The sequence below is a fragment of the Phalacrocorax carbo genome, chromosome 3 (genome assembly GCF_963921805.1).
Source record: "Phalacrocorax carbo chromosome 3, bPhaCar2.1, whole genome shotgun sequence".
Lineage (NCBI taxonomy): Eukaryota > Metazoa > Chordata > Aves > Suliformes > Phalacrocoracidae > Phalacrocorax > Phalacrocorax carbo.
Window position 1 is genome coordinate 24523917 of NC_087515.1, and position 18215 is coordinate 24542131.

Consider the following 18215-nt stretch of genomic DNA (forward strand, 5'->3'; position numbering starts at 1 on the left):
TTCTATAAATATTGCTTTGAAGTGTGTTGTGGTGGTGAGATGACTAACCCCATACAAGCAGGGCAGTCCTCATATAGCCATGGCCGTTAGCTCAGACAGATTTATTACAGCATTAGCACTGGTGTTGTGAACCTGAAAAAACCTTCCAGTCCATCTTAATCTGGAGACAACAATTTTTGTAGGAGTTCAGTATTTACATATGTGTCACCTAATGCCTGCCCTTTTGTTGGCTTTGACCCGAGTGTTTTATATTTCAGTAGAAGCAATCCTTAAAAAAAATCTGCAGGCCTTGGATGTCCTTATCCAAAGAGGAGGCAACTTTTAAGGGCTACAATTCAGGGTTTGGAGCTTGCCAAGTTGTGAAGTCTGTCAGCACTGATTGCATCCCTTCAGCGTGCCCTGTCTGTGTTGAATATCAATGATGTAACTCTGGACGGGTCTGAAAATGCCACCATGACCTGATGCAGTCCCATGCTTACTGATAAGAGATACCTATACACTTCACTGAAAACCACATCCCTTAGGACTCAACTGTCTGAAGGATTGTTTATATAGCCAAAAAGCCAAAAGCAATGTGTCTATCCATTTTTATAATCACAATGACTTTGGAGTTTTGGTTTTGGGTGGGGCTGCTGTTGCTTTTTTCAGGGTTTTTTGGTTTGGTTTGGTCTTTGCTCTTCTTTTTTTAACTCATTCTTTACTCTTAGCAAGAAAAATCAAGGTATTTTTACATTTAGAGAGAACCAGATCAAATCTTGCCCTAAAAGCCAAATTATCCTTCTAACCTTAGAGAAACTCTATCCAGATTTTCTGCTGGCCCTACATCTTTGCTTAAACTTGGTGTAGCTGAGAAACATATCCACGACACTTCTGGTGGTTCATTCCAATAGACAAAGCATCCAAGCAAAATAGCACTCTGAAATCCCAAACAGGTGCTTAACAATTATAGCCATAACACACCAGCTCTTCAGATATCGTGACTAGCTTCAAACAAGAAGTAATAAAGCACAGCAGAGAGGAGTGAGGGAATAGATCTGGAAAGACTGTCCCTCCTTACTGAAAAGAAAATTTTTTTAAAATTCCCCCTTTTTTCAGGGGGATTCAGGCCTTTAAATTAGAAATTACTGGCTTGAGTAGTGTCGCTGGTAGCTAGGATAGATAAGATAGATAAGATAGATAGATAGATAAGAATGAATGAATGAAAAGCAATACAAAGCTATCAGCCATAGGGAAATCATGCCAACCGCAACCTCAGTGGATAGCAAGAAGTCTGTGGCACCTAAGAGATTTTTTTGCCATCTTGACAGGGTTAGTGACAAAGAGCAGATATCGAGGAGACCACTTTTGCAAGGCAACGCTTCTTCTTCCTTTCCCAGCATGTCCCCAGATCAAAATAACACAGTTGCAATAACCATGAATACAGAAAAGGTTGCTTTGGGTTTGTGCCTTTGTGCTCAGCCTGAGCGATATCCTCAGCAAACCTAGCCAGCACTTGGCACACGGCTGGGCCTCAGTTTCAGGCCACCAACTTCCAGCAAAACCCATTTCAACATGCCCCTGCTCACCATCCCCTAAAAGGGGTACTAGGGGTACACATAATTCTCTTACGGTTAGATACATGTTTGGCAAGTACCCACACAGCATGGCTACATCCATTTGGTCTAACAACAGATAAACTGCATTATGAGGAAAATCATGTCTCAGGAACATCATCAAACATGATGCTGCAATGCATCTGTATCTTCTTCAGGTATTTCCATAACAGCCTAGTTTTCCTCAGTTCATGGCTATCCTTGTTCACAAGAGCCTGTGAATACTTCCTACCCTGCCGCAGATCACTGAAGCACTCTGCTCCTCTGTGAGGCTGTGAAGGAGTAACACTGACCCGTGTGTCATGATACCAGTCACCAATATTTTCTTACAGTTCAGAGAGATGTCCACATTACTAGGGCAGATTTCTATTCCTTTTAGCAAGAGTGCTGTAAATAAAACTACCTAATTATGTTTTCAGATTTACTTAATGTTATCCTCATTCCTGTTTTTATGTCTAAAGAGAAAGAAGCTATTCACAGACAAGGCTGAACAATGCTGAGACAGCTCCTCCACGCTCCTGGGATCTGTGTCTACCTTAATCACAGACAACAGCTGAAGTGCTGCAGGACTGCATGATGCTTGTGTTGCACAAGATCAATGAAGATGAGTGCTTTTGGTCTCTGGTCTGTTTTGATTAATGAACTCAGTGGCTGAAAATTTCTTACAGTATGTGAACATGCCTGTCCTCAAGTCTGACCTTTTAACTCCTACTTTTATTCTTTTTCCATGATCCCTCTCACTATCTGGTCTAATTATAGTGTTCACAGAAGAACTGATTATTTAGTTTAGCATTCAAGCATGTGACTTTTCCTCAGTGAACTTCATACTTTGGATGAGTCAAGCCCTGTAGTTCCAGGAAGTTCCTACTTAACAGAGAGAATTTAGTGTGAACTGGCACCAAAAGCTTGGGATCTTTCAGTGCAACTGAGAACACTAACAAAAGGCTCCTGAAGACAGATTTTGCTCAGTTGCTCAAAATCCAGATAGGCAAGAATCCATCCGTATTATGGTATGTTAAAAGTGGAAAATGCAAAGCATTTTTAGAACTGCTCATCCCTACTCCACCTGCACAGCAAGGGGATTGCTGACACAGTGCCCAGATATAAAAACTGCAAATGAAAGGCGTTAAGTTTCTGCTATTGCTTACAAAAAATAAACAACATGGAACCCAACCTGACAGCTTCACTGAACAAAATATATGAGAACTGTTATTTCAAGGCATATGTCTCCACAGAAAAGAAACTAAAAATTGAAATAGCTTTTTCTTTTTTCCCCAAGTATTAAAAATGAAAAATATGTCTTTCCACAGACCCAGACAGTGTTTTTAAACCTGGTTTTATGTAACATCAGCTCCTCTGAAGGATCTGTCTGTAGACATATTCCCTATTAATTAGCAATTTAGTGGCCATCTGTGAAAAGGGATAAGCAAATATGTTTTGATTCATTTAAAATGAAGCTGAGGAGTTAATTGCTTTTACTTTCAATAGTAACACTCATACTTCTCTCTATATATACCCATACACTCAATAAATAAAGTGAGGCAAAAGCATGCAGGTCAGTTCACTAACAGATGTGAAAACTTTAGAAAACTATAATTTATCATATGTTCAGGAACAACAGCTACCTAGTAATATGAATTGCTTATCAGAAGCATCAAGCCTCCATAGAACAGAAATCCTTAAGAGCAGCCACTAGGTACTTCATTTCTATTTTAAAATAACTTGTTCTTCCCAAACAGATGTGCACTGAGGTAATGAATCAAGTGCATTTTTCATCTAGCCATGTCCCTCTTTTGTTGGAGCTGTCCAACGGACCATACATCCCCAGGGCTACACGATGAATATGCTGCAGACCCTCACAAACCTAATTAGGGGTTGCACCTACCTATGTCAAAATAAACAACAGTAAAACACTTTCTCCCTGAAAACTGCAGCCACAATGAAGTCAGCAGGACAGTGTGTGCAGTCATTGCATTTGAGAGAGTAAGAACATCTCCTTGCAGAAGATGGCCCTGAAGCAGAGACCCATGCTGCTGAAACCAAGGCATGTTTTCTTGTACTTCGCCCCAAGTGTAACACTAACCAACCCAGCAGCCCCACAGGCTCAATACCCACACGCAGCTTGCTTACCTCAATCATTCCTTCCCAGTGTCTACACGCTGCTAACATGCCATACCTACCCTTCCTTCTACAAGCTCACATACTTTAAACTTTTTACCAGGCCAATGTTTGCACTCAACTCAGTCAAAATTCCTAGCGGTCCAGGATAGCTTCACTAACATATCTCTAAATTTTTAATTAAAAGCTACCTGGATTTATTTTGTACCATAATGAAAGATTGAATAAAACTGAAAACCTACTTTTTTAAACAGTTAATCGGCTATCTGACATTATAGCAAAGTACTACTACTAGTGGTGAATGGGTCTACAAAGAGCTAATGTAACACAAATGTATTTCTACCATGGGGTCAGCCTTACAGAGGGAGTAAGCAGTGAGCAGAAGGGAATATAACAGTAGCTGAGCAGCAGAGAAAACCAAATTTTGTCTTACAGAACACGGAACATAATTACAGTATTAATTCCACCCCTCTGTGCATAAGCATACTAAACACACATGGAAGGACACTAGTTATGAACTGCTTACGCTTTCAAATACCTATAATACTCTAAGCCCTTCTGACATAAGCCTCCTGTTTGGATGTCACCATAGTCCTGCGCTGACTGTACCACAAGTCTTGTCTTTAAATCACTTGTTTATGCAGTAACTCCTCTCCTGAAACAGAGAGGCTCAACAGCCAACTCCAAGATCAAAGTAAAAAAAGTGTTGCAGCCATTCACAACTTTTCTCCCCAGAAGCTATTCAAGATACACAGCCAGGAAACCACGTAAACCAAAACAAAACTAGAAACCTTGCTAGAAACAAGGACCTTGCAAAACTGCGCCACCTGGCAATGCTCCTCAGGGTAGCAGACACTATGTCCAGCCTTCCCCAGAGATACAAGAGCTTTGCACAATCAAATCCATTCTATTAAAATTAATTCTAGAATATCAAACATGGGGGAAAAAAACCCTGCTCTCTTTTTTCTTCTTTTAAGCATAATAATATATGTGCATTCTCTCTCTGTGTATGTATACACATATGCTATGTACATATGTATGTATGCATGTGTATATATAATTTCTTTATGCCTAAATTCACTGAGTAGGAAGAGTTCACACTTCTAAAATTCTTCCTTTCCCTCCACCTGATGCCAACATCTGCGCTCCTGGGAAGTGGTCCTTGAGTGCCCCTACCAAACCATGGCGACACAGCCTGTGAAGCAAACTGAAGTCAAGACCACTGACACCAAAAATCAGAGGGAGGGTGCAAAGGCAGTGCAAACGAGGAAGCACTACAGTGGTGTAGTTTCTCAGTCAGCCATGAGTGGGAGGCAAGTGCTTACAGTGCACTGAAGCGGGACCTGCACCCTAACTTTCCATAGGGTACCTACACATACAGGGCATGCAAGGAAGGTGGGGGTCGCAGATGTTTTCACACATGTTGACCACCACCTCCATTTCAAGAAAATTCTGTTTCTTTTACAAATAAAGAGAGGATTAAAATTTCAAAAGGTGATCTTGCTAATAAAATTGTGACTGTGGGCTTAGCTGGCCACAATATTGTTTAACAAGCCACTAGTTTTTGGCACAGCACTTATTGCTATTCAAAAAGAGAAAGAAATGTTATTTTCTTCCCACTCAGCTAAATCTGTCTTCATCAGGCTAATGGAAGTTTTACTATTTATTCACAGGAGGTTAATTGGCCCAAGGAGAAAAAAATTACCCTCCTATTAAAAATTTCCAGCCTATTTAAAATAAATTTTTTTTCTGGAATTACTTTGAAATATTAATGCTGGCTGTTACACATTTGTCCCCAAATACTCTATATTTTTTTTAATGACACTATAGTGGCAGTTTTAGAATCTCAAAACCAATCTTGTTAACATACTGTCTTACTCAACTAAATGAAAATTATAACATCCTCAAAGAAGAATCACAGAATCTCAGGCTGGAAGGGACCTCAGGGATCATCTAGTCCAACCTTTCTAGGAAGAGCACAGTCTAAACAAGATGGCCCAGCACCCTGTCCAGGCAACTCTTGAAGGTGTCCAACGTGGCCAAGTCAACCACTTCCCTGGGGAGATTGAGGACAGTCAACCACTGGAATAATGTGAAAAATTCCCCTCTGGTGTCCAATCGGAATCTCCCCAAGAGCAATTTGTGTCCATTCCCCCTTACTGTCTCCATGTGACTCCGTGTAAAAAGGGAGTCTCCATCTTCTTTGTAGATACCTCTTAAGTACTGGTACATGGTGATGAGCTCCCATCTAAGCCTCCTTTTCTCAAGGCTGAATAAACCCCGTTCTCCCAGCCTATCCTTGTATGGCAGGCTTCCCAGTCCTTTGATCATCTTGGTGGCCCTTCTCTGGACCCCTTCCAGCCTGTCCACATCCTTTTTGTACAGCGGGGACCAGAACTGTACACAGTACTCCAGGTGTGGCCTGACAAGCACTGAGTAGAGCAGGATAATGACTTCTTTCTCTCTGCTGGCGATGCCTTTTTTGGTGCAACCCAGCATCCTGTTGGCCTTCTTGGCTGCAGCAGCACGCTGTTCGCTCATGCTGAACTTTGCCCACCAGGACTCCCAGGTCCCTTTCCACAGAGCTGCTCTCCAGCCAGGTGGACCCCAGTCTGTGCTGCACTCCCGGATTATGTTTTCCCAGGTGCACGATCTTACACTTCTCCTTGTTGAACTTCATAAGGTTCTTGCTGGCCCACTCTTCCAGCCTATCCAGATCTCCCTGCAGAGCAGCTCTCCCTTCTGGAGTGTCTACTTCCCCACTCAACTTGATGTCATCCGCAAACTTCATCAGACTACACTTGATGCCATTATCCAGATCACTTATAAAGATATTGAATAACATTGGGCCCAATGTCGATCCCTGGGGGACTCCACTTGTGACAGGTTGCCACTTGGAAAAAGAGCTATTTACGACCACCCTTTGGGTGCGGCCTGTCAGCCAGTTCCCTACCCACTGCACAGACTTCTTGTCTAGGCTATAACGCATTAATTTCTCCAGGAGGAGACTGTGGGGGACCGTATCAAAGGCCTTGGAGAGGTCCAGGTAGACAATGTCCACTGCTCACCCCACATCAACCAGGCAAGTCACTTTGTCATAGAAGGCCACCAGGTTTGTCAAGCACGAGCTGCCCTTAGTGAAGCCATGTTGGCTTTTCCCAATCACTTGCTTCATTTGAAGTTACAATGTTGTTTCTATTTCCTACAGAAAAGGTTGTAAAAGTACTTTACTTATTTCACTGGACTATTTAAATATACAGTTATGTATTTTTGCCCAGACTATACCTAGACACTTCAAAAACAAGACAAATTCACATAGTTCTTAAAGACATCCTCTAGCATGGGAGAAGGTAATGGAGTGATATGTTTGAGGTTGGACTCAGCAAATCCCACCTATCTTCAATTGGAGTTTTAGATAGTCAAACAGTTAGGCTCTCTCTACATCCTTCCTGGAAAGAAAATGGCATTCCCTGTGCTACTGAAAGATAGTTGCTTTTAAGAATGTGGCACTAGATGGGTGCTAAAATAAATGCAATGTTAATGGCAAAGTATAAACAATAAATCATAAACCCTTTCCTTTTATTAGTGGGCAGTAACATATTAATTAGCAGAACCAATTTGAAATTGCTTATTTCTGATGCCTTGGACATCCACAGCCCCTATCAATCCCATGTGCAAATCTATGTGATCTGACATCTGCAAAACAAGGACCATAACAGGAACATGTAGCCACCACCAACTGTGATATAAGTAGTTCAGCTCATAACAAACACGTTACACTTGGCCTGGGACAAATATGAGTTTTCCTGAGTGGCATACAAAAGCTTTAGCCAGGAAGCTTATTTTCCCTCCCCCACATTCATCCCCCATACATTTATTATGTACCTTTCAGGTTCCCAGCAGATCAGAAAAAATTCTTATGAAATAGCCCTAGTTCAAGCTCAGATCGATGTTTGAGCGCTTAATTCTACAGGCAAAAAAGTGTTACCTTAACAAAATTTTGTGGTGGAAGAATGTCAACAATTAAGCTCTAAATAGCTGCAAACTAAAAAAAAAAGAGTTTTGCTCCTCCCATCCTGAGGAATGACCACAGCTCAAAACTACAGAATGTTAAAAGCAATCAAGACCCTACAAAAACCGGGGAGGTAAACCCAGAGTTTGGATTATTTACTTGCCATTCCCGCAAACACATATTGCAAATAGTCCTAATGGTTTCCAAGTGGTTGTTCACAGGATAAAGGTGCTCAGATACACAGACAGTTATAGGGTTACAAATGTAAGTTTCCAGAAGTCCAAATACAAACAAAATTGTTTCCCTCAAACGTGATTGCATTCATGAGATTTAAAATTGCCAGAACACCATTTTTTACAACTTTCTGAAATTAGAGTTCATTTTAGAATTCAGGACAGATATCTATCAGCATTAATCTAGCAGAAATTCACTTTCTTTCCGCCACATTTTCATATGAAGAGTTTGGAGCAGGTGCAACTCCAAAATATCCCCATGTACATTCTTGATTTTTATGAAGGTTATGTTAATTCAGTATTCATAGTACTGAATAATAATAACATTGAATAATACTAGTTATTCTTGTCCAGCCAGTATCATGAGAATAACCCAATGAACAATAAGCCAAAGGTCAGGATGCTTCTTATTAAACAGGTACCTTCATCAGGAAGTATGTTTGGAAGCCTGTTTTGTACTACACTGCTACAATTGTCTAATGCACCTTCTCATGAGGAAACCATATAACCGTCTCCAAGTTTTATATACATTTCCCTGCTGCTACACAAGTGTTTTATTAGGATGATGGGACTCTTAGCAGTGGAAAAGCTAGAAGAACTAAATTAACAATTTTTATAGCTAAAATATCCCAATCCCAATGTGACCAAGAATGTGTGTCTTATACTCTTACTAATCTTCAGCCTACTTAACACTGCACACCTAATCTCAGTGTGTGATTTCATTGTTGCTGTAAGATGACACACATCAGAATCAAGCTTAATGTTTCTATCATAACACGCATCGTGCTGCTAACTGGGTTTCATTATATATTTGGTTTTAATTTTCTGCTTAGCAAGGATTGATTTTTTTTCTCCTCTAGATGTAACACCATACAGAAGCTTCTCTCTTTCTCCATATAATGATATGCTCTTCCATGTAGAAATTCGAATTTTTTTCCTTATTTTGGTTCAAATTTCACTCTTATGTGGAAAAACATGACTTAGTTTAACAGTGGCCACCGTATGGTTCTTAATTCTGAGTAGCTCTCAAGGCACTTTGAGTGCAAATCTTACACTGAAGTGACACAACACGGCGAAAAGCTGGACAGCTTGGCAACATGAATCCCTTGTGACAAGGAAGTGTGAGCCAGAGGTGCCCAAGGCCAGTATCGTCCCAGTTGCTTTAGGATCTGACTGTATGCTCAGCCCACAGCAGAGTTCATGGTCTCTAGAGAGCTACTGTTCTTTCTCCCTTACGAGATGCTCTTGGACCTTCTCCTACTCACCAACCCACTTTCCAACATATACGGTGCTCTGACATACAAATGTTTTGCCACATACCAAATCAAAGCATAAAGGTTGTTGGTGCCTGCTCTGGTGCATTAATTTTTAATACTTCAGGCTTCACACATTTTATGGTTTTCTTACAAAAGAATATTGAAAGGATATTGCCAGAACATTGCTTCCGGAATGACTGAATTTCTGCTAGTCACAGCAATATTCCCACTTACGATTTTAAAACTAAATGGTAAGAAAGTGTGTAGTGACTATATTGCCACCAAAAATATTTTAAGCTGCATAATAGTACTTGACATGATTCGAGATGTTCTTATGATATCAGTATTCACGCCACACTGCTATTTGGCAATGTGTGTGAGAGAGTCAGAATCTCTGATACTTACAGCCAATCATCATCATAGCAACAGCAAAGATTTTCTCCCCATCTGTAGTCGGCGCGATGTTCCCAAATCCAACACTGGTGAGGCTGGTCATCGTAAAATACAATGAGGAGATATAGACGGAATCTTTGCTTGGTCCGCCTTCCCATTTTCCAAAGCCTGATGCATTAAAGCGGTAAGGAGTTCCTATTGACATCCCCAGCTGATAGAGCCAGCTCTCAGTTCGGATCGTGTTTGTATCCTCATCGATAACTTCATAGTCTCCTATGCTGTACCAAATGCAGGCCAACCAGTGTGCTGCAAGACCAAACACGCACACTAGCAGAACCAAAACTGCTGCTCCATATTCAATGTAGTGGTCCAGCTTCCGAGCTACACGACCCAGCCGAAGTAGCCTGACCACTTTAAGCGAGCTGAAGAGGCTACTGATACCCTAGAAGGATAAAGCACAGAATATTAAAGCAACAGTATTCATAACTGCAGTTTCCAAAGACACGAGGTGATCCATCAAATAGATGGTCATCAGATTATACCTGAAAACAGAGATTGTGAAACAAGAAAAGGTTAGTGACCCTTTTCAGGGATGGATATATGCACTCTCGTCTTCATCCACTAACATTTTGTGGGTTGCTCTCTGAACTGTCCTTTCAGAAGGTTTGATTAGGTCTACAAATATGTTTGTAAAGGCTTCAAATGACAGGCTATTTATTGCACATCCAGTTGTGCCAGTAGGCCATCTCTGAGCATCCTCATGCTACTTCACGCTGGCTGAAAAGAAACATGGAATTCACTAACCATTAAACTATACAAATCTAATTTTGAGAGGAACATAACCAGACACCAGTTGAATTCACTCCAGCATCTGGAGTCATGAACCTCTTATGGCCATTCCTGACATCCTTATCATCCTGGCAATACATGTCCTCTCATATTTCAGATATAACATAGTTTAGGGTATTCAGCTCAGACACCAGGAAGATAAATAAGGAAGGCCAAAAACACTGGAAGTACCTGGTGATTTGTAATTTTTCAGTGTAACAGCACACTTCCTACAACTTTACTTTTATGTGAGAATTCACACAGAGATAATCAGTCCTCCGGCATTTCCTACATGGACTACACAAAACTATATCTCATTGTCTAACCCCTGCATCATAGTCTTTTTGTGACAGCTTTGTTACCAATGTATAATTTCTGTGCTGACACTAATATGGCTCCCACAAAATAGAATTAAGCCAGCACGTAGGATTTTGTGTTCTTAACTTTTAGACAGATTTGCAATCCCATGCACAAGAAGTTAAATTAAAAAAATGCAAAGCCATTTGGGGCACTAGATCTTAATAGCCTTTCATAAAAATCCTTTCTTCTTTTTTCTACTCCCTCTTATCGAGACTGTTTCATACATAGAAGTCTGATTAAAATTTAAGCAGACTGGTTTAATGAGTATTTCTGGAAATGCATAATTGCATACTTCTGGTCACCAGCTTTTACTGGAAGGTTGTTTATTCCTGCATAAATACAACTGTTTCAGTATCCTAGACTGGTTCAATGCACTAGAAAGGATGTTTTATTAAATAATTACATAAAGCATATTGACTCATGTTCCCCAGGACTGCAGCAACATATTTCCCCTTTATTTCATGAATTTGTCATGATTACATTGACTCATTTTCAGAGACAGATGTAATTGGTTACCTGGGAACATACTATCGATTTCGATTAAGTATTTGGACAAGATCTAACGCAACCAGGGGGAGGTGAGTAAAAAGGAAGGAGGGGAAAAAAAAAGTGAGAGAGAGAGAAAAAAAGCAGCTTTTATTTAAATCAGAGATATTTGCAGAGATCCGGAGGAGACAAAGTGAGTTATTCTTTTCAAAATTATCTATGCCAAACTTTTCAAGTCACTGATGCAAAAATTCCTTCTCAAAGTAAAAGTTAATTTCCATTTCCCATTCATTCCGTACCCAGCTTTGTTTTGTAAACAATGGAGCAAATCCTTGATAGCAGTTCAGAGAATATGACACAGAAGGCATAAGGCCTTCATTTCCAGGGGAGAGAAAGCAGCTACTTCTGAACACTCAGTATGGAGAGGAAAAGTAAAGGGGAAAACACAAAAAACTGTAACAATATCCATATTTTAGAACTGGATAATACAAGTCCCTGTGTGACAAATACATATCATCTCTATATTCTAAACATCTACATTCTGACATTACAACACAGTCTTCTGGCCTTTTTCCTCAGGACCAATGCCCATTTCTCTCTTTCATCTTTACAAATGAACAGCAAACCAATAATGTTTTACATTTTGAGAAGTCTCCACTAATGGCCTGCTTTTAGCTTCAGCCTCAAAGCCAAGCTTTTTACTCATGCAGTGATTACAAGTCTCGGGCAAGGGCAGGAAATTTATCCACCCCAGCATTCTAAATACCAGTTTTATTTTTGCTCAAAAACAGTGGTGCGAAATTTGTTCCTAAAATGAAAACTCATCACTGGGATTTAAAAAACAAACATGCTGTTTATCAGTGAGAGTCCTACAAAAGACAAAAATAATAATGATTCAGGAAGGAATTAAAAGTTTGGAACTTGATTTATTCTTAAAATGAAAAAAAAGTATTAGAAAGACTTGGGGAACAAAATATCACAGAAGGGGAGTTTAAGAAATTGGATATGAAAAATGGGAATACAAAATAAAATCTTTAAAAATAGATTTAAGGCAAACTACTTTGCTTTCAGAGTACTCTTATCCTAATTTCCCTTGTGAAATTCACAAAAAGAAATTTTGTAAAAGCATTTCACAGAATCACAGAATGGTAGGGGTTGAAGGGGACCTCTGGAGATCATCTTGTCTGACACCCCCTGCTTAAGCTTGTGATAGAACTGCATCATTTGGGAGAAAGTTATTCCACCAAATTCTTACCAGAGGTAGAAAGAATTAGGGTTTTTGTACAAAAAGAACTTGCTTGTTCACAGAAAATAAATTTGGTTACATTGAAAGGATGCATTTAATATTCAAATTAGTCATAATATTTCACATGACTGCATTGTCAGTGAGATTCTAAAACTTAAGAAAAAGCTAAAAAACCAATCATTTATTTTTATCTCAGCATTAACAGTATTTTCTATTTGATTTCCTCAAAGGAAAGGATTTGTCTATTCTAAATGAATCAATATCAAGAGGAAGAAATGCCTAGGGAAATAATTATTCATATATCTCAAAAATTTCTAAGTGACAGAATTTCAAATGGGTATAAACAATGGAAACTTAATAGACTATTTCATAGATGATACAGTAGAAAAAAAAAATCCAGTTATTCTCCAATACTTGAAAACAGTACTTTTACTCACTAAATTTAGCAAGTAATACTTTAATACTCACAGAAATAGATCTCCAGGATTCAAAATTGACATTTTTAGATTACAACTTTCCAAAACAGAACTGTACTTTTGGATTACTGTCCATTCTAATGCTCTTATCAGTGCAGATTATTTTTATGCTTTTATCTTACAGATGTCTCCGAGATGTCACGCAAAAGAGCCTGAACTCAATTTACTCCTCATGATGCGTGTCCTACCTTCATAGCTCTGCCACTCCTATAACCTTTGAGGGGCAGAATAAAAGACACCCAGAACTCCTTCTGGCCACAGGACATAGATAAACCTCAGTTCATAACGAGCTAGCAATTGCACTACAGGTCCCAAGCAGGCACCCCCAGGTGCTCTGCTCTAAAGGATCACCTTAAGAAACTTCTGTGTGGCAGGCAGGGAAAGGACAAGACTAAGTAACGTCCCACAAAGTCCTACCTGGGCCTGATTTACTCAAACACAGTCCCACCTATTAGTACTCTATCCAACAGGTCCCTTCCCCTAGGGGTATGTAGAAGCTGAGAAATGGGTTATATGGCCAGGGTAGAAAACCAGTATATTTTTACTATGGTTTGTTACAGAGATAACTTGTGTGCAGCACTTCTAAATATGCAGCACTTAGTCAAATATGGCACAAAATGCTGAATTTCACTCAAATAGTTTGAGGTATCAGAATGACACTAAAGATTCTACTGCTGCTACTTATATATTGTTGACAAATATTTAATAGGCTGACAGTTTTACTTTTGTTGCCAGTGAGGGCTTGATGCGTGAAAATGGAAGAATCTGTAGCAAGTCCCCTCCAAACCAAAGGACAAGCTCAAAGCCCAGAGAGCCAGAATAAATAACTCTGTATTCACTGACTGAGCAAACCCTTATGTCAAAAATCCTTAAAGTAATAAAAACAACCACTCCTCCTTCCTCTCCTCCGATGCAATCTTTGCTGAGTGGAACTGCATCTCAAACACAACAGAAAAACAGATCAGCCTCAGTTCTGAAGGAAAGCAGGACCCACATTTTACATTTAAAGAGAATGCTTCAGAATTCTGTCCATCAGATACTGCCAAAACTAAATTTCCATCTATAATTTGTCATTAATTAGACCTACTCACTAGGTACTGTGCGTATTTACACAGAATTTCTTTTGTATCTTTTGTTTTGTGCATGACATGATCTCACATATCTTGTCTCACAGTGATATCTCAGCCATGTAAGTAACCTTCTCTCCAAACACAGGATCCAGGATATGCATGTTTTGGCTCCAGCTTTGCAGCAGACAACATAAGATTTATGTCATTACTTCCACATCCATAAAAAGAGATAGAGACATTGTGATGAGTTACTGTGTGAAGTGTTTAGCAACGTAAGGGCTGTAGCACAGTCATTATTAGTTACCTGTGTCATTATGGTCCCCAAGAACATAACAGTGGACACTACAGTGCTAGATGCTATGCAAATAAAAAAAACAGTTGCTGTCAAATTACATTCAACTCAGTTAATGGAATAATAAATTCCACCTCGAAAAAACAAAATACAACTTGTTTAAAGAACAGCAATAAAAATTAACTACAGTCAAAAAGAAACCACCAAAAACTATGAAAAATAATTCATTTTCCCTTCCAAACAAGATGTAGGACGAACAACTTTAGAAAAGAACTAAAATACAACTTTCATCCCACCTCCTACAGCTATAGTAATGGCAGCACTTTAGTAATAGATTCAATCTGCATGACAGTACTCACATTTTTGGCCATTATTTACTTTCCACATGTACAGAAAGAAAATGCACTTAAGCCAAGCATTAAGGGCTTCTTCTAGGCTCTAAGGAAGTATCATTTACTTCCTACCTACTGTCTATTTTGAAAAGATAAATACTCAGTATTGACAAAAATCTGCACTAAATTTTCCAGCACTTTCCTCTCACGTGTAACTGCTAAAGTTCTAGCTTCTTCTCAATTAAAGGGAGATGCAGGAGACTGAAAACCAATCATTACAAGAATGAGAATGAAACAGAACAACAAAAATTATTTATCAAAAAAACAGAAGCAATGAACCAAATTTATCATAAGTGAGGCAAGAGCCATGGAAAACACTGACTTCTTTTTAACATTTGATTCTGAAGTCACCTGTGCCACAGTCTGGCTCTGGCTATCTGCAGCAACATGGCAGCCCTGCCAGGTCATCATTAGGACTTCTCATTTCTGTTATTTGCCTCTTCTGATTTTCTTAATTAGGTCTGAGAATGCAACCTTTCCTACAGATTGCCATATTTAGCAGCCAAAGATGAGACAGCGTTATGTGCACAGGTCAAAATCAATAACTAAACCTTCTGGTTACCACTGTGGTTTTCAGCACCGAAAAAAAGCAGATCTCTAGACTCACAGACCTTATTTTAGTCAGATATCTGCAAGCTTGGTTAGAATTGTGCAAGAAACAGCAATAATTCATGTATAACAGCAGAGGGTGTGAGAAGAGATGGAAAAGCTGATTTTTCATTTATAAAACTATGTCCATGCTTGCCTTGCACACACACACACCCCCAGGAGACACACACTTTTTTTTTTACCTTGAGAGGAAGAACAAGGATAAAGATAACACATAAGTAATCTAAAGAAATCCCACTTTCCACACTAACAAATACAAAAATTTACCCCTGACAGGCAGCAATCTGCTTCCGATTCAAAGCAGCTGTTAGTTTCAAAAGCTTTTTACTTATCTCAAAGAGGCCAAACACCCAAATAAGATTTAGTGTTACTGGCATCCAACACCGCTCCATCTTTCCAATTCTAATCCAATCCCTAATATGAAATAGACTATAAAGCAACCGTTTAGCTACTGAAATAAATACCCTTTGCCATCTCATCTGACTTTCTGCCTCAGATCGATACAAGTATGCTGAATGGGGGAAAAAGAACAGAGTAGCTGATCCCCGTCTCTGAAACATGCTTCCCTTTGTATGCGGAGTAAGTATCACTCTAACAGCAGCTTTCTGAAATAATTTAGAATCTAATGTATTCAATTAGCTCTCCTTCTTGGACAAAGGATATCACCATACATTATCACTGAAAACGTAATTCAGCTTTTTAATTCTTTTAGCCTCACACAGATTGAATAGCTTATGTAGACTACTATTCTCACTTTAACAGTATGATAAATCATGTCATGCTTTTCAAAGCTATGAATAAGTAGCCCTGAAATCCAATAACACCCTTACTTATCTGTGACTTAGCAAAAAAGACTGATCTGAACGTTAGTAGTGCAGAAGAGGACCTAAATGGCATCTGAACAGCCACAGCAGAACCCACAGAGTAGGTGCTGTGCAGAGACACAGCCACACATCCTTCTCCGGTATTCTCTTTTGGGAGGGGCTATCCATCAGCAGACAGTGTAGATGTCTCTGAGTCATCAAGGTGTGTGAACCTGAGGGAGACCAGGGAAGCAAGCAGAATTTAAATTAATTAAAATGCTTAAGCAGGCTTGGTGTAGAGGAGAGAATTTAACACTAAATGGGTTAATGGCAGAAGAGCTCTGCACTGCCATAATGCAACACCAACACAGTTTAGAAAACAGAGGATTTGGGGGGAAAAGGCAGCCTGCCCCTTCAGAGGGCAGCACAAAAGAGGCACTCCATTAGTAGTATGGACGTTGGGTTTTCAAGGAGGGAAGTTAGAGAAACTCATATTTGATCAAAAAAAAAAAAAAAAAAGGAGGGAAAAAAAACCCAAACATAGACAGAGAGACACCCTGAGTCAAATCCTCAAGAGACTGTGATCAGTCAGTGCTTCTTTGCCTCTCTAGTTTATATCCTGTCAGTCTGCATTACCCCAGGAATCTGCTTTACCCCATCTGTATTTCCCCAAATACTCCTTCCACCTACCTGCCTGTTAAGGAGTAATTCCTGCCTGGCACAGCCCCTTGGGGCCATAGTGCAGTACAGAGGCACCTACAAAAGTCAGATAAGCAGCACTCCTCCTCCATGACCACCTTTTCTTTCTTTTGCACTCCCCTTCTTCCACAGGTCAAGGCCCCCAACCTCCTTCTGAACCGCCCAACACTCCCTAGGAGCCACACCAACAATCCCCCAAGGGCCTCTGGCAGGTCACAGCCCAGAGCACGCACCTCCCTTGGGCTTTGTCCTATTTCTTGGGGGTCTCTCACAAGGGGACACCCTACCAAGTAAACCCCCAACCCCAAGGCCCATGCTTCAGCCCTCCCACTGCCCCACCTGGGTACATCAACCCAATTGCTTGATTCTTTCCCAGGAGCATCAGTAAGGAGTCACCCAGTCCACGGGGTCTCACTAATACCTTCTCATCTGCTTTGATCATGTTCAAGAACCACAATTTGCTGACATTTCCTCTATGCTTGGATCATACTCTGATACTTAGCTGCTTTGTTATACGTGTTACATAGAAAGTAGGTTAGGACTACTTAAATTTTAATTAGCCACAGAAAAATATTCATCCATTACCAAAGGACCCATGTGCAAAACACAGTATTGCCTAACTGGACAGATCCAAAGAAGAGAACTAAACACAGTTTCAAACAGTTTTCACATTATACAGCTTTTTACAGTTCGAATGAGTTTAAAAATTATATTTTCCAGTTTGCAAAATTCACCTAACCCAAAATCTTTCGTTACGGACTCCTATTTATTCCCTAATACTATAAATATGATCATTTATTCCCTTGCCCTTTATTGCAAGAAAATGATAAAAGTCTAGGGAAGTTGCATGCTTTTCAGTGTAGCTACTTCAGTAATTCCTAGATAGCTAATTTGTATTAGCATGAGAGATTATTCCACTAATAAGGATTAAATTAATCTATTGCAAAAGTACTACCTCAGAGAGTTGCCAACAATCTGACCAGCACCACATTCATTTTTTCCTCTCTCACAGTTCACTGTTTCCTTTCCAGCTACACCATGCTCACTTAACACTAAATAGCTTAATTCACTTCTATTAATTCTGTATTGTGTTTTTTTCTGGAAGTCTTTTTATCATCATAAATTTTGTTCTTTCAAAGCTGTATATCTTCTTTGCCTACATGCTAGCAACTCTCTTACTCATCCATTTAAGTGAATACTAGATCATTTATATTCAATACATCTTTCCTGATGATCTTTTACTATGCATTTATTTCTCTTCTGCCTCAACTAATAAGAGTGATATATGGTTCTCAATTTGGCATTGGCCAACAATTGATCATAGTGATCCATTCAAATACAGATAGAAAT

General features: G+C 39.6%; 1 protein-coding gene across 1 annotated transcript in view; it reads right to left on the reverse strand.

The window, feature by feature from the left end:
• Positions 1–18215, reverse strand: part of KCNH1 (potassium voltage-gated channel subfamily H member 1) — a 152479-nt gene that overhangs the window by 119986 nt on the left and 14278 nt on the right. Inside the window, exon 4 of the mRNA XM_064445470.1 lies at positions 9617–10046. Within this exon, the coding sequence (XP_064301540.1) occupies positions 9617–10046 (430 nt within the window). The remainder of the gene's footprint in view (positions 1–9616; positions 10047–18215) is intronic.